The following is a 26,403-nucleotide window of genomic DNA, read 5'->3' as shown; positions in this document are numbered from 1 at the left end:
TATCCGATAAATTTTTAGTCATTTCTAAATATTGAAATGATATGCATAACTAAATGAATGGTGTTCAAGTGTCTTTAAGAACTAAGCAATAATATCATTCCACACAAATTAGCTATCAAGAAGCTTTATATTGGTATAAAATAACATACATGAATCTACCAATCAACTTATTACAATCTGGGAACTAAGTAGCGAATAATCTGGCAGTTAGTGAAATATACCAACATGGGATCTAGTTTCGAAGATCTCGTCGCGACTAAGCTCATGCTGAAAACGGATTTTGAAACAAGTTATCGGTTTGAGAGATAAAGGTTTTTTTAATTGAAATGTTAAAGGGAATCTAGATGATGTCATCTTCCGTGTCACTGCATGCATGCATGCACATTTGAAAACGGATTTTGAAACAAGTTATCGGTTTGAGAGATAAAGGTTTTTTTAATTGAAATGTTAAAGGGAATCTAGATGATGTCATCTTCCGTGTCACTGCATGCATGCATGCACATTAGTGAAAGAAATCCGTCGCACGAGCTCTTGGTGCGGGGCGCCGTGTAGTACAGTCCTATACAGATTCGGATAAAGATAATATCCAACAACACCCAGACAAACGCATGTACTCGATCGCCACAACATGACAGCAATAGGTGAACAAGAACATTCAGCGAAAGCTATAAGTATCACTTTATTACTGAATCCTTCTAAAGTGCACATCTTAAATGCTTGAGAAAACCATCACCAGTTCACCACGTACAGGGAGGAGGATTGAATATGCTCCAACTACCTAGACGTCTCACTGCTTGTGAGCCAGCTCCTTGAGAACAAGGCCGAGATCTGCCTCGCCCTTGGTGTTCTCGACCCACTTGGCCTTGATCCTCACTCTCTCGATGCTCTGCTTCACCGTCCTCGCGATGCTTGCCTTGGTCCTGGTCTTGAAAAACTCCTCTGCCTCGTCACCCTTCTCGTCAGTGGCGAGCTGAAACAAATCAACAATGTTCGATTCATGTAAGCATGTTTCAAGTTTTGGTCGTGCCTGTGCCAGCTTGCATGAGCATCATAAAGAGGTTAGACATGTACCAGTGAGACTGTGACCGAGATGAAGTAAGTGAGAATGTGTCCAGTGAAGGTCTCAGATATGTAGTCCCAGTTTTCCTGAACCATGGCAAGGAATGAGTCAGTACAGAAGCAAAAAAGGAAGTAACAACGCTAGCAAAGGAAATGCAAAAAAGACCATAAATACCTTCAACCATGTCCATGCCACCTCGTGTGCCGCTGCAGTCACTCCCCGAAGCACAAATATACAATCCTGATTCCTTACCTGTGCATGCAAATATGTAACAGTTCAGCTGGGTTGAGAATTAACACTATCATCAAGAATGTTTTTATCGCTTGTTTGTTACCTCAGCCGATAGCAGGAAATTCAGGGCTTCAAGAACAACATCAGAGTCGGGAGAGGATGCCAAAGAACCTTCCAAGAAAAGGATCAGAAAAATTGTCAGGTCCCAAAATTCTCTCATTGCCACCTACAAATAGTCTTTTGATGAAATGGAAATATTAAGTTACCTAGCACACGGACTTTTTCCTGGCTCAGATCAGTTTCCCTGTATATCTTCAGGAGTGATTCATAGCCAGATTTGTTTGATTTGCTCACTGTCTGCATCAGAGCAACATATGCAGCCTACAATACAATAAGATAGTTACAAGTGGACTACACATGGTTTGCGCAGTTAGCTATACGCATAATGTGCATTCAGTTACGGTGCTAACCTTTCGGACATCTGGAGGAAGGAGTGGTGTCTCTCTGTCTTCCAGAAAGACATTAAACCGGCGGACAGCTTCATTTATGGTAGCCTCATGGCCAAGTTCCGCGAGAGCAGTCAAGAGTGTACCTCTTAACAGTGCATTCAGGTGGCCCTCACCACTCTTAGCATCCCACCCAACTCGCCTGCAGAGGATTTCTGCGAGGTTAGGAGAGACTGCACAATAAACTATACTTCCACTACAGAACGGCAAGAGCAACCAACTTACTGCGCAAATGGCTCAAGAAAGTTGATTAGGAACTTTTTCATATTACCCAACTCCCCAGGTGCAGCAACAGCCATCATCTCGAAAATTCTCAGACTTGTCTACGAAGCCAAGAGGGGGAAGATGATTAGAACAGAACCAAGTTCAGGAAACACATTGTTCAACTAGTATAGAAAGAATAGTACTTCGATGGCGAGCGCAAGTACGGTGTACTCAGTCTCATCCTTGTAAGCAGCAATCAAATGCAGCAACGTGACCACCTTCTGTTTACCAGCCATACAGAGGGCATATGTGTCATCAAGTACACCTGTATGTATCAAGTAATAATAATGTAAGAATAGTTGAACAGGTTAAGACTTTATAAAGTTGCGAGCAACTATGAAAATGTTTTACCATATCTGTCAGCTGCGCTCAGTTTGTTGGTCCCAACTGCATGCCTAAGTCGGGATGCAAGTTCCTCATCATAGCTTACTCTATAGAAGCCAGTCTGATCGACATTAAGTTTAATCCAGAATTCGTCATTCTTTTCACATTCTAGAAGCCCTGCCAACTGGAAATCCTCTTGTTTTTCACGGAAAAGGAACTTCTGTTGAAGTGAGTATGAACAGCAACATAGTGTGATGGGAACCACCCATTGCCCAACTCCTTCGGACCCACTTGACAGGAACTGTGTCTGCAAGAGACAAAACCAAAAGATGCTCAGGACTCCTCAACCCAGATATTAAATTTGATTATGAAATTTGATAAAATCATGCAAAGTCGAAAGGGTTTTGTGGATCTCCATGGCCAACCTGCTCCAGCTCTAGCTTTCCGTCCTTCAGTTTTACACTGACAACAGGATAACCTTGCTGTTTTGTCCAAGAATGCATTAACGTATTCACTGGCTCACCAGACCCCTCTTCAAGGGCAGCCCACAAGTCCTCTGTCTTGGCATTTGAATACGCATACCTTTTGATGTATGCAGCCAGTGATTTCTAGCAAACAAGGAAAAAATGTGAAACTAACTGAAAGTTTAAGTTCCATGGACTTTATAGTTACAGCTAATATTGTGTTTAATCCACACAACTATCCAAATTATGTAAGGAAAATAAGAGTAGTGTCCTTCTGGCAAAAGATAATATAATGCAAGCGGTAAGTAGAACTCCAAAAGTAATCATATGTCCGGGATCCCATGACCTGATAAACCTGATAAAATAAGATGAGGGGGAAATAAGAAAAACATACCTGGAAGATCTCAGCCCCAAGATAGCTTTGCAGCATCCGAATAACAGAGGCACCTTTCCTATAGCTTATAGCATCAAATATCTCATCTATTTCATCAACATGATTTACATCCACCTGAAATAATAGTTAATAAGCCATATATGCGCATCATGATAAGGTAAGGTATAAAGTAATCAATTGGCAAAATGAAAAGTTCCATATCATTTCAATAAAATCTGATCAGCCTTTATAAGAATTCTGAAATAATATGCCCTGATACATTTTCTCCGGCATTTCAATGAAGTAGCAGAAATATGTGGGGAGTGATGAACTGAAGCTAGTTCTCTGGCTCAACTGATAGATGAACAATACCACCCAGGCCCGATCCTCCAAATGCTTCATTAAAATGTGGGAAGCACATAGCTAACAAAGGTACGTAACTTCTATGACTTGTCATAATAAACCCTAGCTGAAGTTTCAAGTCACGGGAGGGAGGGAATGGAGTGCGGTCTCACAGCTCCTGCCTACTCTAAGCAGGCCAGTTGCGCAGAGCAGAATCATGCCTTCTACTGCCATACTGCACCATCTGAGACGCCCCTCTGCGGCATGGACCCGTGTTAGCCCTGGAATCAAGTTGGGGAAAATAGCTCCCAAGAAGCTAGAGTAGGAGCACATCAGTGCACTAATCGAAATTACATGCTTATATTATGCTGCTGCGCTACAACCCAGCTGGCCAACCACTGTGTCTTTGGACACAAAGGAGAGTAAGGCAGCGGGATAGTCCTGAGTTCCTCTGTGCCTGCATGCACGCATCAAGGAGCTCTGCACGCAGAAGCATCAAGCATGGCTAAGCTCACCAATGAGCCTGCATGCTGCACTCCTATATGGCAACGTGGACTCAGAGTGACGACGACCTTGGCAGCAAGAAGGAGCTTTGCAGCCATGGCGTTTGTAGCATGAGGGTCTTGTCAGTGTCGGGTCAGAACTGAGGATGGGTCAGCTGGTCGATCAGTTTAGGAGAGGGCATAAATGAGTACTTCAAAATCTCCTAAATATCTATTGATGTGATTTTCCAAAACCCCCGACCTTTCAGTGTGACATAGTAGATAATTAGAAGATTCCACGTGATGGAAATATATATAGCAACCATGTAAATTTTCTGGACCAACAGAAGTAGACAGCCAATTGTCCATCATTGCAAAAGTAGAAAGAGGATCTAAAGAAAAAAAAAATTGGGTATACTGCTTGCTATGGCATAGCATGCTGACAGGGATAAAATAATCGTTACCTCAATTGGATGTGATCCTGCCAGAGCATCCAACCTGAAACCTGTTGTAGATTCCTCTAGAAACTGAATCCAAACATTCCATTCAGGAAAGAAACAATCTGCAGCTAAGTAGGATACCTGCAATGACATAAACTTCAAATGAGCAAAAAAAAAACATAAAATTGATGCTACTTCTCAATATTATTGTGTTAATTTCTTACCCATGTTGCAAAACCCTCGTTCAGCCATAGATGTGTCCACCATTCCATAGTCACAAGATTTCCAAACCACTGGTGAGCTAACTCATGTGCAACAACAACTGCAACCTGAAAAGAAAAGGAAGGTATTAAGTAAAGATTTCCAGAAGGATGCCATCAAACAGCATATGAAATCTAAATCAGTACCTACAAAATGGCTTACAAACTCTGTCCTGTTTTGGTAAATTGGTGGCCACGAAGCAAATATTGTGTGTTCAGCATTGTCCAGAATGACTAAAACAATTAAATAAACTAGAAGGATGCCCCACGTGTTGCTGCGGTATAGATAGGTATTGCAATTATATGTAAAAGTAACTTACATTTTTTATGCTGGATTTTTGGCACCAGCAGTGTAGGGGAGTTGTGCATATGTTGATAATCAGATGTAACATTTATGATGGAAAAAGAAATATTATTTGGTATAACTATGATGACCCAGTTCTTTTCGTCTCTTCCTTTTTTAAAGGGAAGAAGAAAGCAATATGGGCAAGAGGTATGCCTGTACAGGGCATCTCTCAAATCATAAATTGGACATGGGCCAAGTTAGCTTTGTATGCCGGCCAGTGAATGGTGAAAACTTGGACAATAGAACCTACCCTTTGCTTATTAGCAGCTGCAGAGTGTCGCTCATCAAATAGCAGAGCAGTTTCACGATATGTAACTAAGCCATAGTTCTCCATCGCTCCAGCGGAAAAATCAGGAATGGCAATCATATCCATTTTTGGGAGAGGATATGGCACAGCAAAGTACCTACCATGATAAACAGCCATGGTTAGCTTGAACCCATAACAGTTGCATCAACATATCCTCAAATATATATACAAGGAAACATATTATTAAGTACTTAGAAAGGGTACAAATTTGATAAATCGTCAAAGCATAGAAATATTACAAAAACTGAAGTGCTTATCTAAGTCATAATCATGCATATATATCTACTGATAGTTACATCAGGAAATGAGCTGATAATGCAACATTTAATAAGGTTATACTGGATATACAGGGGAAAAAAACATGGTTCCCGACAGGGTGCATTTACACAAACACCTCAAGCTAGATCAGCCCACAATGTTTGCATATTTAATAATTATGTGCAATAACAGTGTTATTTACATCTTATGGTAAGTTGGTAACTCAATACAGAACTTTCTGAATAGCACTATTAGGTTTGCAAAAATCAGATCTAGCTGGAACACAACAAAAGCTTACTCCTTGAAGAGGATTAGTGTCTTCACGGCAACCTCTAGTGCGAACTTTCCCTGTGCACTCTTACCAACTTGTGTGTAAACACGAACACTAGTACCTGCAAAAGAAGGGAGATGGGGCCACTTAAATTCATGGCATGAACTACAAACAGGTGAGAGCTAAGAGGATGTGTGATGGTAAGATAAGAAACAGAGAAGTTATGATACCATCACTGGTGAAAGCTTCCACATAGTCGAAGATGCCAACAATAACAGCCACTAGGTATGTTGACATTATTGGAGTTTCCTGGAAGTAAACAGTTTTGGTGGGGCCATTGACCTTCTCTTCAACGACTGGCATATTAGACAAAGCAACAGTCTCAGAAGGAACTTCCAGAGTAATTTTGAATACAGCCTGCAGAGTAAATGGAACAGTTACACTCACATGTCTTCTATATAATCTAAAGTGGCTTACTCTTTCATCCTTCTGTTCACATGATGTACAATTCTAAACATTGATGAACTGATGTGTGCCCAAATTTAACCTTCTTTGAAAAACTAAAAAGCCTAAATTGTACAGGTTATACTGTTACTCTATTAAGAGTTAAATAAAATACCCTATAAGTCAATACATTATCTCATTATGGTGTAGTCAGTCGATAAATAGCACTAAATCAAACAATGCTCATCTTGTGGTATATAATCAGATAACATGCAAGGAGTCCTGTAGAGCTGAAGAATACACATCCACCTTGTGGATTTACCATTAAGTTCATATCCAAAGCTATGAAAAGGTTAAGAAAAGGTTCAGTATATACAATTGACATCAATGAAGTTAAATCCTAACTGCCAAACCAGAATAGAACATATAATGTCGCACAAGATTCATGTCATGAAAAGCTAACTAAAAAGAATCCTAATGCGTGTTCACGTCCATGTTACCATGTGTTGCTCCGTACACGTATTCCTTTCCCCATGCAACTGAAGTAAAACCGTAAATAGAGTATCACCAAAACAAAAATGAAGTAGTGAAAAGCAAAGGCATAAACCTTGAAAGCAGGTTCATCCCAACATGGGAAGCAGCGCCTTGCATCAGCAGGTTCAAACTGGGTTACAGCCATGTTCTTCTTCTCCCCATTGAGCTCATACACACTAAGAAAACAACGAAGACTATGTTATGATTTTTTCACATATTCTATACCAATATAAAAACTATGAGTTAAAGTTTGACTCAAACCATCTTAATCTACAATCTAATCTAGCAGCTCATGCAATTAAGTTGAACATCTGAAAATTATGTTTAATTTGCATATTCAATCCCTAATAACACCATACTAATTATATTTTACAATCTTTCTTTTGAAATTATGAGAAATTAAAACTTATTTGTCGTTGTTTAGCCCCCACATTATGACTGTTGACTTAATTTACCTCTTCATATCATGTATTGTTGTAACATATATTATGGTTGTCGTCTGTTTCCCAAATATTATCAAAACTGTGTTTTGCAAAATAAGGTAAGAATTTAGGTCTGGTGACACTATATTTCTGATGATGCAAAATGTGCATGCACGTACATATCTGGTAACATATAGCCTTAAAGACAACAAATGATTACCTTCTATAAAAACCCTTCATCTTATCATTCAAAGTTCCCAGAAATGCAATTGCCAAAGTTCCCTCCCCAAGAGGTAGCACTTCATTGAAGCGAATAATCAAGATCTCATCCTTCAGTTCATTGGTAACCTCCACAGGACACAGCGCCTGATGCAAAAGCCATCATGATTCATGAACAAACATAGAATAAAGCTCCAAAAAATTACTGCGACGCCATTGTCAACCCTAAAAGAGCTAGTATACTGAGTAGGGCTGGAAGACGAGCCAACTCAAACTCCCTTTAATATCGGTTTAGCTTGGCTCGGTTCGCTAAAAGCCCAAGTTTGGCTAGCTCGATTGGCTAGTTAACTTTTTGACCATGTACAAACTTGGTATTGAAAAGTTAAACAAGAAAAAAATTCTTGTATAGCGAGCAACGTGAAAAGGCTTGTATTATTTCATGCAATATATGTATCATCAAACTGGGGAAAGAAATGGTGCACTTCAACTATTTAAGTACTTATTAATAGGTATGTGCAGTAATTATAGTTAATAGGCATGTGCCATAAGTACTTCATGAGTAACTCGCTCGTTAGTCTCGCTATTATAAGGAGCAAAAAATGGACCTGTTAAGGAAATGAGCCAAGACAGTGATGAGTGAAGTGGATTTTGAGTTTCAAGCTTTCAGGCCACCCAAATCATAACCATGATCAGCTGCCTAATATGAAAGCAGGTTCATGATCATAATTTTCCAGTCAGAGATCTACCCATGAAAACACAATCCTAACTTCTGCCATAATCTAGAATCTCACTTATGCATTGATTTCGAAGGTGCGAGGACTTTTGTTCTGAAACCTTTTAACAATTAGTACTGGAAGACACTGAAGCTTGAACAAAAGGACAGGCAAGTATAGGTAAACTAAACCACTTTCTCGAAAACTAAAATAAAGCACATATACATGGCACAGAACAAATCCGGGGAACTCTACTTCTGACGATCCATTATCCAAATTATAAACCTCTAACTGAAATTTCAAGACCGCAATCAAAACCACAATCAGCTACCTAATTTTTAAACATAAGGCTCAAGAGCCCAGCTTTAAATTAATAAAGCCATCAACCGGCTAGGATACAATGGTGCTGATTACACAAACTTGAACAAGGTAAAAGAAAGAGGCAAAGCCCTAGAGGAACTACAGAGAATTCCACTCGGCAGCGCCACCAAAGAGCCCACAAGTACAAGCTACGGAGAACTGCCGCGGACGGAAAGAGACGTGCCAAGCGAAGAGGAGAAGCACCAGCGTCAAAGAGATGAAGATCCGGCTCCGAGACCGCCTCGCCTTGCTGCCGCCGAAGGAGGGACCCTTCCCATCTCATCGGCCAACACAGAACATAGAGGTGGTTGAGCGCCCAAAAAAGCCTTGAACTTGCTGACTGCCGCCACAGGCCTCACCAAAGACACACCCAAACCGCACCACCGTCATTGTCACCACACCGATAGCCCTCTGTCCCCTCAACCCAAAGCGGCGCCTCCAAGGAGGAGAACGACGCATTGCGCCATCGTCGCCCGGCCGTAGCCTGAGTTTTCACCCGGGAAGAAGAGGAAAAGGGGAGGGTTACCTCACCAGCCCTTCAAGAAGGAGAACGGCGATAGAATCGTCGCTGCCGATGTGGCTGGCACCGAGCCAGCCAAGAGTTACCCCCGGCAGCTCCCCACCAAACTCGCACGGACGCAGAACGGGCAGTCCGAGGACCAACCATGCCGTATCTGGCGCAGAGAGATCGGAAAGTGGAGACGCCAACGAACAGACGAAGAACGCGCCGGAGCACGACCACGCCGCACCCAGCCACCCACCGACTCCTCACCGTCCACACGGCCAAGGAGATCGGCCAGCACCCGCGAACGCCACCCGCCTTCCGGTCGACGTCGCCACCCACCGTCCAGGGCCGCCGCCCCGGCGTCCAAACTCCGCCCGCCGCAGATCCGAGGGAGCCCGGAGGACCACATAGCAAGGGATCCGCCTCCATGAGCGCTCGTCGGCCAGCAGCACCACCACGGACCTGGAAGTGGCCAGAGCAGCACCTGCAGCCCCATGGCTGCCTGTGGCACTAGATCTGGGGATTTGGTGGGCTCGGCCGGGCCCGGGGCCCCTGCCCCAGCCCGCGCGCGAGGCGGCCGCCCTGGCCGCGCTAACCGTCCGGCTCCACTCACAGGTCGTAGCGCCGCCGCCCGACCGCCAGGTGTCGTGGACGCCCACCCTCGCGCCACGCCGCCCGCCTCCATCAGACCGCATCGGGCCGAGCTCGTGCCGCCCGCCGTGGCAGAAGCTTCCGCGGAAGCCGCCGCCGCCCCGAGCACGCACATCCTGCAGAGCCGCCGCGCCGCCGTCGAACAGCCGCGCCGCCACGCCCCCTGCCTAGCGCCGCGCCTCCCCTCACCGATGCCGCCCGCGCCGCCATCACCGCGAGGAGGAGAGAAGGCGCCCCGCCGCCGACGCCGACCGAGCTTCGCCCGGTGGCGCCTCCTGGCGGCGGCGAGGCGGGGGAGAGGAGGACGGGGCTGGCGGCGGCGGCGGACTAGGGTTTCGCCCTGGGACTCGCGGGAGCCCAGGACGAAACGGTGTCGCAGTGTTGTCGTTTTCTTATTGAAATACTTCCGTGTGATCAGCTACCTAATATGAAAGCAGGTTCATGATCCTAATTTTCCAGTCAGAGATCTATCCATAAAAACACAACCCTAACTTGTACCTTGATCTAGAGTCTCAATTGCACATTGATTTCCAAGGTGCGAGGAATTCTTCTCTGAAACCTTTTAACAATTATTACTTCAAGTCACTGAAGCTTCAACAAAAGGACAGGCAAGTATAACACAACTAAACCACTTTCTCGAAAACTAAAGTAAACCACATATCAACGGCACATAACAAATCCGAGGAACTCTGCTTATGACGACCCATTCTCCAAATCATCATAAATCTCTCACTGAAATTGTAAGATCACAGCGTTCCATAGAAACAGTGTATCCTGTAGGTGTAAGATGTAAGAAAGTAAACCCATAATAAGCCCTAGTAGGCGGTGCGCACGAAAATTCTAAGCTGAACGAAATCGATCTCGCTCCCGGGTCCCCTATCAAGCGGGCCAATGCTAAGAATGGCGCCTCCGACCTGGGATCGAAACTTCGATCCACTGGCGGCAAACCCGCCCCTAAACCCCCGCCTTACACCCTCGGGCCGATCCCCGACCTCAGACGAACAGATCAGGCCCAGGCCACCAGCGTAGGAGACGCGCGCGCGGCGCGAGGAAGCAGCAGGGAGTTCGGTGTACCTGGTCGGAGGCGTGGGGCGTGAAGCGCACGTCGGCGGCGGAAACGTCGAGGTCGGCGGCGTTGAGCACGAGGAAGCGCGTGGGCGCGGCGACGTGGAGGGAGATGTCGACCGAGCCGGAGAAGGTGCAGGCGGCGAGGTCCGGCGTGAGGCGCAGATCGTAGCGGCGCGGCGCCGCGAAGGCCGGCAGCCGCGCCTGGCCCCTGAACTGCTCCGCGCTCTGCTCCGCCGCCATGGCCACTGCTGCTGCCGTCGTCGGTGGGGTCTGAGGGAGAGAGAGAGAGAGAGATTTGGAAGCGTCGGAGACTCGGAGGAGGAGGCTTTGCGATTGCGATTCGCCGCGATTTGGCGAGAGAGATTTAATAGCGGGCGGGGCTCTCTCTCTATCTCTCCAGCTAAGTGCTTAACGGGTTCCGGAGTTTGAGGCTGCACAGCTACAGTCGCACGCCACAAGCTATGTGTGTGTCTTGGACTCTTGGGGATAAAGACGACGAGTTTCAGTTTGACACGTTTGCGGTGGAGATATAGGCAGAAATAGATTAATAGATTATCAACTAGGTATATTCCTGACAGGAAATTTCAGTTCCGGATTTATCTATACGACCAGCTATAAGAGAGTACTCCCTCCATTTTTCTTTAAAGGGCGCAGCTCACAATTCTCTGGGACCAAGGTGTTTTTCTATCGGCTCAAAATCGTGTGCGTGGGAGCATCGTGGATATCAGATCTGCGTCTAACTAATCTTTATGTTAGCGCTTAGTAATCTGCATGCCCAATAAACGAGCCGTCATACCGCATTTGGTGGAGACCATTCCGAGCCAAATTTTCTCCTCTCCTTCTTCTTCCCGCACTCCTTCCTTCTCCCCCCGCTCAGTTTCCATCAAAAGCTCTCGACCAAATTTCGTGAGATCAAAACGTCCCGCCGATCTTCCCCGCTGCCAAATTCCAAACGAAAATTTCGCTGAGATCAAAACCTCCCGCCGATCCTCCCCGCCGCCAGTGCTCTCTTTATATAGAAGTGCATATGGAGGCACACGAACCAGGCATGCTTCTGCTTCTCTCCTCCATCTAACTCCAATGGCGTCGCCGGAGCAAGGTGGATCCGGTCGCCGGCCTCCTCCTCTAGGCCTCCGTGGGCTTTCGCGGGTGGCTTTCCAACCTAGACCATAGCCACCACGACCAGTTCCTCCTCCTCCTCCTCTTGGTCTCACCGGGTGCGCGTCCATGCCATTAATCTCCATCGGCACAGCTCGCTCCGGGCCGCATCCTCCTCCAACGGCGTTGCCTCGACGGCGCGTCGGCCTCGCACACCCTTCTCGTCCTCCGGCACCTAACGAGGCCGGTTCCTCGAACTGGAGTTCCTCCGTTGGCGAGGCAGGTACATGCAGCGGAGGGATCAGCCGTTCTACGTTCGTGGGGTTTAGCCTCAAGAGCATGGCTACAGAGGTGACATTCTTAGCATTGGCCCGCTTGACTAGGAGGGTACAGGAATCCCGCCACCACCGCCAAAAGAAATCCCGCCGCTGCCATTCATTTTCCTACGTTTTTAGCATAGATGTATCATCTCTTTTCATTGTATGTGAAAATAATGCAAAGAAAACGTTATACCATTCCCACAACATAAAAGAAGCAACTGTTATTTCTGTTGCCAAATTCATCACAATTGTTAGTTTACTTGTTTTATGGCAAATATAGCATGAAACCAAAAACAAAACAAATTGGGTGGTCCTTTGCAAGCAATTTGTAAATGTTCGTTATGCTCTTCCAACTATAGGACTTGGTGTTACTATGGAAGCTTACTATAAGTTGCCACTCTCCAAGGTTCCATATGCATGTCGTTTAATCATCGGTTTCATTCATTTACTTGCATTGTCATGCTACCGGCATCAACTGTTCTTTTTCATAAAGACGTGGAGTTTCCTTTGGACTCGTTTCTGGTGGAGAATCCTACGGAACTAGATTATCGACTATTGGTCCAATGAAATTTTAGTAATGAATTTAACCCTCTCGCTCAACCCCTTTTTACGTTTGTAATATCATTGTAACATTTCACAGTATGTGAAAACACAATGCCAAAAAAAGATTAACACTTCAGAAACATAAATGCAACAAATTTTTGTCTTGTGCACAACAAATCTCGGTCATTGCAATAATCACTTGAAAAAATCATCACACATATGCAACATAGAAGGTAACACATGTATACAACATAAATATATCTACATTAGACACGTAGAGTCATCGCACTATGTTGCATGTGTGCTTGTATGAGCACACGCGACTATGAGAAATGGGTATGTAGTCGTCTTATCTTGTGGACTTGACGATGTGAAGGCTTTGGTTTTGATCTAGCTAATGACAATGGCAACAAGTGGACGGGGTGACAGTGGGGAGCGGTAGAGGAGCGCCACGTGAGGAACCACGATGATACAACTTGTAGAGGTCGAGAGAAACATGTCACAAAATTGGTAGCTAGCGAGAGGATCGCGTTGTCATACACCCGGTTGATTGGAGTTAACGGTCAGGTGAAAGGACAAGATGTCGCCTAGAGGTCGGGGTGTGAATAGGCGTTTTAAAAACTATTACGTATTTGGCTTGTAAAAATGACGAATTAAACTAATGTTTATTTTACCAGCACAAAATCTCAACACACTAGGCTCAACCAAGTGCAACAACAAAAACTCAAGCTAAACAACATAGGCACGAGATATAAGTAACACAAGTGATAGCAAGATATAAGTACTTCAAATATGATGGTTATCACAAGAGAAGTAACTCAGGTATAGAGATAACCGAGGCACGCATAGACAAAGATATATTCTCGTCTTCCCTCACACGAAGTGGGGTACGTTACGTTGGAGAGATGCGGGATACCACTAAGGTGTCCTGAACGACGCGAATGCTTATCTTCTTCTCCAAGCCAATATCCCATGGAGGAGAAAGACATTTTTCTTATGGCTAGCTTTTCCTCCACTCCGGATATGGCAAGATCCACAACCACTTCACATGCACGCTTCACGAAGGAGAAGCTCAAGTCTCTTCACAATCTTCCACGAAGAGGTCACCGGAGCATCAACTGCCAAGCCTAGCATATCACTCTCCAAGAGTAACAAACCCACGTTCTCTCACTCGAACTAATTGATATGTACAGTTTAACACTATGCAAAGATGCAAATCAAGAACGCCAAAAGTGATCAAATCCTTCATACTCAAATTCCACCAAAGCAACAAATGCTAGGGAGTAATTAGAGAGGAAGAATAAAGGTGAATATAAACAAATTATTTCAAGATCTAGATCTAATGGATTCCCCTCACTTAGAGGGGAAATTGATTTTTGAAGATTGTAGATCTATATTTCCTCATCCGAATCTCTCAAGAATATGCAAGAATCGTAGGAGGGAAGAAAGACGAAGCAAAGTTTTGAGTTTCAATAATTGAGTATGAGAGAGAACAAATGAAATTATCATCTTACCTCCTCATCAAGGAGGAAGAAAGACTATTTATAGTCCAAGAGAGTAAACTAGCCGTTAGAGGAGATTCCTGTGACCCAAACCGGCAGCAAAATCGACGGCACCATTCCAGTTTTACTCGTTTGTCCGTTGGGTTTGATTTTCAGAGAATTGGAATTGCAAGGATTTTTTCCCTATGGAAGTCATTTGATTCACAGGATTTGAATCCTTACAGTTTATTTCTAACGATTCATTTTCTTGGTTCCATTTTGGAAGAAAAAACAATCCACTCGAACCTCTTGCTACAGTTCATTTGTTTGAGTACTAGCGCTACATACAGTGATAGCCTGCCAGGTATCAGAACAGAAAACATACTCTAACTTCATGTGTTCCGCAAACTAAACAGTGGTGACATGGAAAGCTGGAACCATCATGTTCCACTTACTTCCCGCAACGAAACAGGATCCTAAATTAGTGGTAAGCCACATGAAAACTTTTCAGATGAACTCCATTCCAGGCTTCTGACAACATGCCTCTCCTTTGGATTCCAAATAAAGTGCTACCAAACTATCCCTACAAAAGTGAAAGCATCTACAAAAACGTTGATCAATGGGGGAATGATTCCTCCCTTGGCTATACGTTGTTAGGTAGGATGAGACTCTCTCCACGGATGAACGCTAGGATGATAATCCAGTTTAAAGTTTGTCCCTCCCTACGAAATTACCGCGAGATGGAGATTCAAACCTAGGTGGGCTGACTGCGCACTCGCTTGCCTTACCACTGAGCTAGAACTCAGTTCTCAAAAGTGAAAGCATCTACAAGCTCGACTGCCATTCCCACAAACAATAGTAGGCCGTTCATGATGGTTACAGAAGTCACCAAGTGGACCAGAAATTCAGAACCCTGAAAACTCGAGTTATTTAGGCCACAAGTGAGAAATCTCTCGACGAATTTTCTAATAAACCTTCTATGAACAGAAGAAAACAAGACAATATGCTACTTGCATCACTTCCTGTTCTTCTTCTTTGGCTTGGAAGTAGTTCCAGTTGATGAACCAACCGCTGCTTCCTGCTTCTTAGTCCTCCCATGATGCTTGGGGACCAGCTCTGCTATTTGAATCATTAGCTGCTTCTCTGAAATGCAAATGACTAGTGTCAGTAGGATACACAAAACATGTTCAAAGACGTGCATGTCATGGGAAATATCATCCTGTTGCGCTACAAGGGTTTCAAGAATTGTCAGACATAGAAAAACCTGTGATCCAGTATTCCAAGTTGTAGCAAATTCAGTATCACGGTGACAGAAGGTACAAGAAATCTGTTGCTGAAGTATAAAAAGTAAAGGTCACATTGTTTTCTCATAGTATCGGCAGCTGTAAGGTGTGCTTTACTCTAAACGAAAAAGAAAAATATGTCTTAACCAAATAAAAAAGACAACATCAATTTCAGTAACATAATGGCACCAAGCAACATTGTAATTACCTCTCCTCTAAACAACTTAGAAAAAACATATCCGAAAAGTGGCTTTGGCACATGAGCACCACCTGGTTTTTAAAAATCAATTTTTCTAATTCCAAAAAAATTGAAATTAACTCCGCATATACATATAAACATTCCGAAGGTACGGTAGGAACTTTGGAGAAAAATATGTTGTATTTTGAGCTAAAAAGGACAAATTTCTAACAAATATCTACTTCTATACGTAGCCACAAATTTGTTTTTTTTCTGTAGCTCAAAATACAATGCAATTTCTACCGAAACTTTGCATGAATATTCAGGACATGTGTATGTATTCATGGAATAAATGTGACGGTTTTTTGAAACACAGATATACGTTTTTTTATATTTTAAAAACTGAGAGGTGAGAGCAGTGCTCATGTGCACCAAATTTTATCCCAAACATATCCAAATGATACATATAGATGGGATTAGACACTACAAATCAACAGATAAAAGGCTGTGTATTAACAGTACATATCCATGCATACACAATTGTGAAGAACAACAGGGACAACTTAATCGGTAGCCAAAGATCTAAATATATAATGTAAATGGTAAAATTTACAGGAGCAAGATATAGGTAGATAAAGCCATGTTTGTTGGATTAGACAATTTTTTACCACCTTATAAGCTATACGTACCTGAGTACGTGACTGAAATTTTTGCGCGACTTTGAAAGGAAGTTGAAGGAAAGAAACTCAATATTCAGCTATCATGCATCAACTCTACTTAGCAAAGAATAAGAGTTTCAGATTAAAAACATCACTACCATCGTGCTGGGATGCTGTGCAGGCTAACAGAATTACCGATTCAGTACGGTTACATAGGAATGGTAGACCACAGACACATAATTACATAGACATGGTATAATTAACCTAGACATATTATACAGAATCAAGGATAACTGATGAAACTACATACGTCCGCTGCATAATTGTCTATAACAAGATGAATTAAATAGAACTATAAATGACCAGATTTTCCAACACTACCAAGCAAAGCCCAGGAAGTACATGATCCACATAAAGCAACACACTTTACCCCCTAGCCCTTTGATGCCCCAAAACATCCAGCCAGAGAAGTATATGTACACGTAATGGACAAAGGGAGGTGAAAGGAGGCCTCCATAGTAGCAGGCCCTATACAGGCACCGCTCAAATGGACGAGGACAAGGATGCTATGGTTAAATGTATATGTTAGGTATATGCTACATATCTTTGTTAAGAGAAGTCCCATCTATAGACTGCCACATTCCATTTGGAATTAAGCAAGAATTAATCAACGAATTTAATTATCATATTAGCCCAACCATTCTCTTGAAGATATTACCCATAACGATAAAATGATAGTTCCCTTGTAGTCTGAGTTAGCGACATGAGTTATTTGCCATTTTGTTCATATTGTTGCACAAGGAAAACAGTAAAAAAAACATTTTACTGTTTTACCAACTTACAGGGGACCATATGGAAGTAGTTGCCATTTTTTAGTTAATCTATATCTCTTATAAAGTAAAACCCCACTAGAGGGTCATTTAAGTTGTCTATCTCAACATGCAAGCTATCCACATCATCCATTCTATTAGCCATCCAATTGTCCATTCATCCCCCACTAACATTCATTAATACTCTACATGCAAGCCACATCATCTATTTTTTAAGCCATCCAATTATCCACATCATCAACTTTTAGCCGCCAACTACATAACCATTTCAAGTCAGTTTTTTTAAGTTAGCCTCTTGACTATTTACGCCAATTGAATCCTGCATGTTCCTACAAATAACATCCTATTCCAATCAACTTATATCCCTTTTTTTACAAAATAGAGTTATCGGAGAAATTCCCGCTGAAACGCGCGGGGTATCCTTCTAGTTATGTTAATATGTTATGCCGGACAAGACCTCGCTAGAATTATTGTACACATGAAAACAGGCCAAGCTGCAGCCTTTGCATTTCCTTATGTTTGTGCACCATAATGCTGCAAGTCCTGACAGCTGAAAGCAAACATCTTTGTGTATGGTTATTTCCACGTTCACAGGACCTTGTCTCAGACATGATAAGACTGCATGGATTTGGAGAATATGAAGTTGCTAGTCAGGAAAACTTTTGAATTTGACTTCACAGTTCAATACTGGATAAGTAATTGTTTAACCATTATTATGTTAGCATTATGATTTCATTTCCAAATAATTTTTATTTATTCCTGTGTCACCTAGTATGCCTCATTATATGGTTAGTTGGTTACTAAGCTTAGTGGCCCATATTGGCAACTTCATTTCTCCTATTAAGTTAGCTCTTCATAATCACTAACAGTAATACTAATATGTTGTAATTTGTTAATCAAGTCGAATGAAACCAGGATGTTGAGATGGATAAGCCACATAGATATCTGATTCAGGGAAAAGATTGTGTGTACATTTGGATATAATAGGTGACGACTGGCTAAGAGCAGAACAAAATAATCAAGCAAATCGGAAAATATTAGAAGATCAGACATCAATTCCGCTGAATGCTACATTATTCTAAAATAATGTGTTGCATTGTAGTGAAAGGATAAATGCACTGACAACCCACAACTTAATCTTTCATAATATCACTATCTTGAATATAATAGTAAATAGGTAATTCATATCTCAGTAGAAAAGGGTAAATCATCACCAACCATGGGTAAGCAATCAAGCTGATAGTATCAATCTGAGGCATCAGGTAGCAGTATAAGCTTCATTAAGATGGTCAACAGTTATAGCATGCTAGTGCGGAGACCATCTTCTATTCATTTTAGAAGAGACTTTGTTGCCATAAACTAAGGACCAAACCATATTCCAAAGCATGCTTGTTTCAAAGGAATGCGCCCTTTGCTACTTATGACGATTAAGATTGTAATCTCGTATTCATAACGTGCACTGGTGAAATGAAGAGAGGGTCACACAGAAAATGGACTTATTATTCGTATGCCATGCATTTTCTTTTCTTGCCACACACATTGATGTGCACTAAAATCTGGAGATTCAAACTGACAAATTACCACAAGGATACTGATCTCGCAAAGCCTTGAAGAGAATAAAACAAGAATTGCATTGGACCAAAATCAAGGTCCTTCTAGGGAATTGACAGTGTGCAATTTAACATTAGCGCATGATAAGTATCATGCAGGATCGACTTTACTTCATAGAAGCGATCAAAACATTGACATATCACATAGGCATCACTGACAGCTCTACCTGCTGCACTAACAGAACTGAGATAGTTTGAAATGGTTTGAATCGTATATAGAATTAGATGATCTTAACCTCTATTTACAGCGCATAGCTTCCACGCTATCAGGCAATGCTTAAATAAATCAAGGGCTCTTCCAGGATAAGTCAGTAGTTTTAGGGCTTACTTGTTTTGATTGCAGGATTGACTGGGGTGCCGTCATCATTCACGAGCTGCACCCTCACCCTCCCAACCTGGAAGAAATCTCGCGGATACGCCTTATCCAACTGCATATACACCATGAGCACTCCAAACATCAACGCCAGTATAATAAATCTTTGGAAGAACAAAGGGAATCCCCCACTACAAAATTTCCAATGATAAGAAGGGAAAAAGGATAAAGGTACCTCAATCGCGCAAGGGATCTTGAGGTAGGCGCAGCTGTCAGCAATCTCGATGCAGGTGGGGTCGGGGCAGGCCTTGGTGATGGCAATGCGGCGGCCCTCGGCGACCGTCTTCTTGGAATTGAGGTACACCGGGTAGATGATCTTCCACTTCTTGATGCTGCTCCTTAGTTCGCCACCGCCGCTGCCACCGACGTCCATCTCTGCGCGATTCGAGTAGGGCACTGAGCAGATCCTGGTCCAAGAAGCAAAGAGAGAGCGTGCGCAAGTTTAGTGTGGTTCACGGTCGACGGTCGTGGCCTGGTCAGGCAAAGAGATTCATGGGAGAAGGGAGCTTCCGCACATACCAGGGGACCTGGAGACTTGAGTTTTTGTCGAAGCTGACGGAGGTCCAAGGCACAGGGGACTTTTGGATGACGATGATGAAACAGACGGTCTCGACGTACAGGAAGTCAGGACTCCAAAGCACTCTACAGAATTTAACCTTCAGAAAATGTCTTACAGGCTTTGTTTGGATGTATGTATTGGGGGCACTGGTATTAAGTTGGCCTAGAATGCTAAAACAACAAGGAATCTGAATTCGGAATGGATTCCAATTTTGTTGCTTGGTTGTCTGTTGAATTGGCTCATGGAATCCGAGGGAGACACCAATAAAAAGCCGTGTTTGGATGGACAAAGTTTGGAATTGCTTATTTATACAAGTATGAAGCTTTTGATATGTTGTAAATGTATCCTAATGAATTCTGGACAACGTGCTCATATATCCAATTGACTATGTAGTATAACGAAAATAATCAAAACATTGCTTCACGGCAGAATTAATCTTTATGCAAACAAGAACATTGGTGAAAAGAGAGTATGCAAAAGCAACAATAAATTGTTGATGCCTCAAAAGGGGAAACCGCAACATCGGAATACACATAGTCCCTACTTCAAGAAGCACAAATTCTTAACAAGTATTTCTTGACAAAGTTCTACTAATCTTTGCCAAATTCTGCAATTGAAACAGATATGAGGCAACAAAAAATGATGAATTGGCTGGTGGACAGAGAGGGTTCGAAGAGAAGAGGAGGCGCAGGGATAGGTTAGTTTGGGGATATGCGGAGGTGGCAAACCTCGGCCTCCCAGTCGGCTGCCGCCACCGCACGCCGCCGTTCTGCTGCTCCTTCCCGTCGATCTAGGGTTAGGGTGCAGGCTGCCGGAGAGAGGGACGGCCAAAAGGAGGAGAAGCCTCAGAGGAGGAGGGCGAGGAGGGGGAGGCCTGAGAGGAAGAGGGGCGGAGATGAGCACAGGGAGTAGCCTACCTGCGCCGCCGGCAGGGTGCGTGCTCTTCACCGGAGCTCCGAGCTCGTTCTGTTTCGGGAGCGAAACGCTTCGTCGGAGGCCGATTCCAAGGAGAACCCAAGGAGAGGCTGTATTGCGCGAACGGGCCTGCCCCGGCCCGGCTTAAACGTGTCTGGCACGACCCAGCCCGCTTACAAAAGCGGGCAACACGTCTATTAAACGGACGGGCCTTTGGCCCGTTTGACCTTTATGGGCCATTTTGGCCCGCGTACATTTTTCCCAATTATTTTTAAAAAAATAGGGAAAATAAAAAGCTGGGAAAATACAGAAAAAAACTAAAATAAATTAAGCAAAAATGAGGTAAAATGTCATATAGGATTTAAAAAATGGAAAATTCAAACTTACAGTTAGTTGTAACTGCGGTCGGTTTCTACTGCTCGCTTGTGTCGCCAGCTCGCAGGCCTCCCTTCCGCAGCTTTGGTCGTGCCCCCGCCGCGTGCTCATGATGCCTGGCCACCACTGCCGCCTCGTGCTCGCACCCCTGTTAGTCGCATGCCACTACGTGTTCCCACCGCCGCGAGCGGCCACAACCGCGCGCTCATGGAGCAAACACCCGCGTCCTCACGGGAAGCTTCTCCACCCGACACCAACAAAGCTCACCATGGAGCTCAACGAGTTCCCACACGCCAAACTTGGAGAAGTCGAGATGTCCCAGGATTCACCCAATCTGGCTACAACGGGTCTACTGTGCGAATGATTCGTTGCCGATTAGCCTAAATCGGGCATGGTGCATGGTGCATGGTGTCTCCATGGACGATGATGAAGAATTTTCTGGAGTTTTTTGTCGATGTTGCACACAATGTTGCATTTTGCTATATGGGTCCATCCTTTTTGGAGTGTTAGTATGGGCAAATAGCTAAAATAACTTTTGCGCGAGATTACACCAATGTTACATATGTGGTTGTGTAGTGTTGAATAAGCTAGGTCAAAATATTGGATATCTTGCTGAGAAATGTTTGCAAATTGATATGATTTTTTTAAAAAAAATGGTAGACACACATAGAAAAACGTTACATTTAGGATTTTTTTGCAGCATACTTTCGTGATTTTAACAAACTATAGGAAAAATGTTAAAGATCAATGCTACATACTTTATAAAATTGCTACATACGAAACATTTTTGCTACATTGACCAAAGTGCAGAATTTGCTCATTTAAATTCATTGGACAGCTCCAAAGTGGAATAATGTTTTACAATTAGCAGTAGGCTGATTTCCCTAGTGTATGCCATAAAAAAAATGGGCTTCACTAGTAGGTGTCTCGTCAAAACCTTCCATCATCTAAACTATTAATAGAAATAAAAGTACAAGGGAAAAAATTATAAAAACATAAGAAAAATACAAAGACTACAGACTACTCACCTAAAAAGTTTGATTTCCAATTGCTGATGAACTCCATTTATACACGGTAACTCGTCTCAAGTCTCAAACCTTCTGCCTGTCCCATCCCCTCACCTACCAGCGGACCAGCCCCTCTGCTTCTCGCGAGCTCCCGAGCAGAGTTCGCCCCTTGCCCTCGCCAGACCTGGCCGCTCGTCCCCACCGCCCTCTTTCCCTTCTGCCCCTCCTCCCGGACCGCCTGCTAACCGCGGGCAGAAGGCCCGGATCTCCGCGTCTAGATCGGCGGCCCGCCTGGAGCAGCGGCAGTTTGCTGGTAAGAGTGATTCTTTATGCCGCTAACTTTGTCTCTGTTACCATCCTTACATTTACGCTGCCAAGAACAGGTTCATGAACGCTATGTTGGGTCTCTTTTGGTTTGCTGGAAGTGGTATGCTTTACTTTTGGTAGCAAATTATCTTACCTTTTGTTAGAGAGGCGGCGCAAATGAGTTTGACAACTGAGAAGATGAAATTATGATTCCAAACAAACAACCATACTAATACATGCTTTGTTATTTCTTCAAAGCAAGTCAATCAAACTTGGGATATATCTGCCACTCCTATGACACAAACTGCTCTAATCAGCTGGGGTTACAATTGCACGACATCCATATTTTAATTGAGGAACAAGTATCCATGTTCCTCCTAGCGCTCGCCCATTGCACATAGGCCATAACCATAGGTTTTAGGGCTATGCGACCAACATTTTGCGGACCAGAGAGAATTTATGGAAGGCCTGATGTGGGGCAGGGGTCGAATCCATGTGGGAAGAGTGAGAATCCAGGCAATTACAGGGAAGATGAGGTTGTCGGCATCGATTCTGCCGGTTGCAGATGCCGGCGTGCAGAAGCCCTAACCGCCTTCTTCGAAGTATTCAGGGGAATACGGACACGGGGTTTTCTTGGGGAAGTGGGAACCAGTCTAGTGGTGGCTTGGTGGATTTGGTGGACAAGGAACATAAACCCATCTCACAGTATAGAGCTAGACACCGTACGGATGTCAAAGTGACCTATCATATACGAATGCACCCCAGTAATTCTGTGAAGCTCATTTGAGAGCCATACATGTCCTTATGGGGATATTTAGATTTAGGTGCTGCAGAATGGTAGGTATTGCTATTGCGTTGATGACATATATGCTCATTTGAGAACAATACATGTCCTTATGGGGACATTTCGGTGCTGCAGAATGGTAGGTATTGCTAAGGCTTTGATGACATAAGCTCATTTACCTGCAAAAAAACACATGCTGATTTGACGGTGATACATCGTACACGTCCATATCAGGACATTTTGGTGCTGCAGGGGTTGGTATCGCTAATGCTTTGATGACATACTGATGTTGGGTAGACCGTAGATATGTGATGCTGCCTATTTAGGACTATTCCATACTAAAATAGTTAAAAATAATAATTATAAGGCATCAAGAGACTCTTAGTTACTACCCCCTCCGTTCTGAGTTATAAAATGCATTGGATACTTCAGTGTGGACTACATACGGACTGAAATGAGTGCACGGACACACTGAAATGCATCTAGATACATTCAATTTAGAAAAATTTATAATTCGGAACAGACTGATAACTAAGAATGTCAACATCGACTCCCAGTTTCAAGTCAACCTAACAATTTATACTAACGCTACACAGATCACACAGTGTTTAAGTCGGCAACAAACATGGTAGCCTTTTCTCGTGGGTATTCCAACATGTGTGTCATATTGTAGAAGTAACATGTTTTCTAAGTTTGTTTTCTGTGGGCTTTGCTAAAAAGATGGTATTTTCTGTATAGAGTTTGCAGTAGAAGGTTGGTACACGAGGGGAAAATTCCACTAGAGTTCAGAAAATAGACTTTCTCTGTTTATTTTATATTAAGATTGATAAACTATGTGCCTTCTATAGCCAATACTTGGGAGGAAAGCAAGGTGTGACTAGGCTTCACATGGTTCTTGCTTAGAGGGCAACCAACGTAATCATTACCATCAGTGTACGATATTTGATGGTTAAGCTTTTTAATCTGGCCCAGGGACCTATGGTAAAGAGGCAAGGGGTTGATAGGCCATAGGTGTGGTGAGATTATGATTGGTATCTAATGTCACCAGGGGTTCTCCCATATGATACTTTTAGTTCCCTGGATAATATGACTTGAAGTAAATCTTCTGTGGTGCAGTTGATATCGTTCACCTCGGGAGGCCGACTAGCCATTGGATTATCATTAGTTGTGCCACTAGGATGCTCAATTTTGTGCCTTGATATGATGCTTTGGGGACTTAGTGTGGAGGTCATATTGTGGAACATCTGTTGATCAACATTCAGAATATGGGTTACCTAAAAAAAGGTTGAGAATATGATTGTGTGGTTATAGAATCTTTGTTTTAGAGCAACCCAAATCTTGCTGTAGTTTACTTTGCGCTCGTGCATATCTCTTTCTTGATGCAGGATGCAACTTAATTAAAACAAATGTTGCTTTTGAGTTATCCTTGTTATGGCCATTTATGTAATGTATATCTTACTCGTAGTTGCTTTTGCAGGTGGATGCCAATTTGCACATTGACTGAAGACAACTATCTTGGTTGATCCTGAGGGCAAGAAGTAATGATCCGGCCAGGCTCCAAGGAGTCACAAAATTATGACAATAATAGCCAGAAAGTTTATCCTCAACCCATTGATGAAAATATGAATCAGAATGTGGGCAGTATGATTGGAAGTATATTCAATAACATATCCTCTTTAAAGGCTGCATACATTCAGCTGCAGGAAGCTCACACCCCATATGACCCAGACAAGATACAAACTGCTGATAGGCTTGTCATAGATGAGCTCACAAGGCTTTCAGAACTCAAGCATACGTACAGAGAGAAAAATCCTAAGCCAGTAGCAGCATCACCTCAAGATTCACGCTTGCTTAATGAAATACAGGAGCAGCAGAACTTGTTAAAGACATATGAGGTCATGGTAAAGAAGTTCCAGTCCCAGATCCAGAACAGAGATAACGAGATTACCCATTTACAGCAGCAAACCGATGAGGCCAAACATCGGAAATCAAAACTGGAGAAAAAACTGAAACAAAGGGGACTACTTAACAAGGAATCCGAGGAATCTGATGAAGAAGAGAACTACTTCTCCGTTGAGCTGACACCAAGTCTATTTACATCTACTGCTGATAATGCGTACCAATCAATACATGATTTCTCAAAGCCCTTGATCAACATGATGAAAGCTGCAGGATGGGATCTTGACGCTGCTGCTGATGCAATTGAACCTGATGTAGTGTACTCGAGGAGAGCTCACAAGAAGTACGCGTTCGAGTCCTACATCTGCCAAAGAATGTTCAGCGGTTTCCACGAAGAGAGCTTTTCCATCAAGGCTGCTAATGCAACTGTTTCTAACGAGGCTTTCTTCCATCAATTCCTCGCAGTACGGGCCATGGATCCTTTGGATGTATTGAGCCAAAACCCAGACTCAGTGTTTGGGAAGTTCTGCAGAAGCAAATACCTATTGCTTGTGCACCCGAAGATGGAAGGTTCTTTCTTTGGCAACATGGATCAGAGAAACTATGTCATGAGTGGTGGCCATCCAAGGACACCTTTCTATCAGGCATTTCTCAAGCTGGCGAAGTCTATATGGTTGTTGCACAGGCTGGCGTACTCTTTTGATCCAAAGGTCAGGATTTTCCAGGTGAAGAAGGGAAGCGAGTTCTCGGAGATTCACATGGAAAGTGTTGTGAAGAACATCGTCTTGGATGAAAGTGCCGAGAGGCCTAAGGTTGACTTGATGGTGATGCCTGGTTTCCTGATCGGGGCTAGCGTCATACAGTGCAGAGTCTACCTTTCTGATGTCAAATGTACCGAGTAAAAATGTTGCGGTTGCTTCAGAAGATTCAGGGCGTTTCACATCCTGCGAGATCATTAAGGTGGGCAACTTTGTATGTCTTGTCTGGTAGCAACACCTTTGTGAGAAAAAAATAGTATGATTTTTATCATTAGAGGACTATATAATGTCTTTCTTTCTGTTTTGTGATGTAATCCCGTCCCAACGTTTGGTCTATATATAAATTGGCAGTGCTATGTGGAAGTGACTGTCTATATGATGATTGTACATCTTGAAAGCTGGCATTCAGGTCCTCATTTTTATGCCTAATCTGGCTTTATATGGCTATATTCCGAGACGGACTGGACATGCAGCAAATTGATTTGGAGAAGGAAGAAGACGGAGTATGAGCGGTCATATATTTTGAGAGATTTGATTTTGCTGGATCGGTTAATTGATACTAGAATATTTTCCACCTCGCC

The 26,403-nt window shown here is 43.3% G+C and overlaps 3 protein-coding genes across 4 annotated transcripts; 1 reads left to right on the top strand and 2 right to left on the bottom strand.

Moving 5' to 3' along the window:
* Window positions 1-654: 654 nt before the first annotated feature.
* On the bottom strand, window positions 655-11,212 carry LOC127307733 (aminopeptidase M1-A). The gene is made up of 19 exons (XM_051338496.2): window positions 10,851-11,212; window positions 7,549-7,694; window positions 6,980-7,082; window positions 6,159-6,345; window positions 5,956-6,049; window positions 5,343-5,496; window positions 4,711-4,815; window positions 4,511-4,627; window positions 3,244-3,357; window positions 2,811-2,993; window positions 2,413-2,692; window positions 2,205-2,326; window positions 2,023-2,120; window positions 1,762-1,939; window positions 1,558-1,672; window positions 1,395-1,462; window positions 1,235-1,312; window positions 1,072-1,146; window positions 655-970 (listed from the first exon to the last, which is right to left on the bottom strand). The coding sequence occupies exons 1-19, from the start codon at window positions 11,082-11,084 to the stop codon at window positions 788-790; spliced, it is 2,634 nt and encodes an 877-aa protein (XP_051194456.1). The 5' UTR covers window positions 11,085-11,212; the 3' UTR covers window positions 655-787.
* Window positions 11,213-15,098: 3,886 nt separating this feature from the next.
* LOC127307732 (signal recognition particle 19 kDa protein) lies at window positions 15,099-20,795 on the bottom strand. 2 transcript variants are annotated; one of them, XM_051338495.2, is made up of 5 exons: window positions 20,696-20,795; window positions 19,739-19,861; window positions 19,395-19,626; window positions 19,175-19,274; window positions 15,099-15,429 (listed from the first exon to the last, which is right to left on the bottom strand). In XM_051338495.2, exons 3-5 carry the CDS (start codon window positions 19,590-19,592, stop codon window positions 15,302-15,304), a joined length of 426 nt encoding a protein of 141 aa, XP_051194455.1. In that variant the 5' UTR covers window positions 19,593-19,626; window positions 19,739-19,861; window positions 20,696-20,795; the 3' UTR covers window positions 15,099-15,301. The 2 variants fall into 2 exon arrangements, with proteins under 2 accessions (XP_051194455.1, XP_051194454.1); XM_051338494.2 differs by lacking the exon at window positions 20,696-20,795 and adding an exon at window positions 20,507-20,645.
* A 1,367-nt stretch (window positions 20,796-22,162) lies between these two features.
* On the top strand, window positions 22,163-26,185 carry LOC127307731 (protein GRAVITROPIC IN THE LIGHT 1). The gene is made up of 2 exons (XM_051338493.2): window positions 22,163-22,388; window positions 24,643-26,185. Exon 2 carries the CDS (start codon window positions 24,707-24,709, stop codon window positions 25,964-25,966), a length of 1,260 nt encoding a protein of 419 aa, XP_051194453.1. The 5' UTR covers window positions 22,163-22,388; window positions 24,643-24,706; the 3' UTR covers window positions 25,967-26,185.
* The last annotated feature ends 218 nt before the right edge of the window (window positions 26,186-26,403 follow it).

The sequence above is a fragment of the Lolium perenne genome, chromosome 6 (genome assembly GCF_019359855.2).
Source record: "Lolium perenne isolate Kyuss_39 chromosome 6, Kyuss_2.0, whole genome shotgun sequence".
Lineage (NCBI taxonomy): Eukaryota > Viridiplantae > Streptophyta > Magnoliopsida > Poales > Poaceae > Lolium > Lolium perenne.
Note: the sequence above shows the minus strand (reverse complement) of the source record. Positions and strands in the feature narration are given on the sequence as shown.

Coding starts and splice junctions, on each gene's coding strand:
- LOC127307733 (XM_051338496.2), bottom strand. CDS start 11,084: ATGGCGGCGGAGCAGAGCGCGGAGCAGTTCAGGGGCCAGGCGCGGCTG. Junction 7,083..7,548: donor ATGAAGGGTTTTTATAGAAG/GTAATCATTTGT, acceptor TTGTTTTCTTAG/TGTGTATGAGCTCAATGGGG. Junction 1,673..1,761: donor TTCCTCCAGATGTCCGAAAG/GTTAGCACCGTA, acceptor ATTGTATTGTAG/GCTGCATATGTTGCTCTGAT.
- LOC127307732 (XM_051338495.2), bottom strand. CDS start 19,592: ATGGACGTCGGTGGCAGCGGCGGTGGCGAACTAAGGAGCAGCATCAAG. Junction 19,275..19,394: donor AGATCCCTTGCGCGATTGAG/GTACCTTTATCC, acceptor GTGTATATGCAG/TTGGATAAGGCGTATCCGCG. Junction 15,430..19,174: donor CAATCCTGCAATCAAAACAA/GTAAGCCCTAAA, acceptor TTTGCATTTCAG/AGAAGCAGCTAATGATTCAA.
- LOC127307731 (XM_051338493.2), top strand. CDS start 24,707: ATGATCCGGCCAGGCTCCAAGGAGTCACAAAATTATGACAATAATAGC.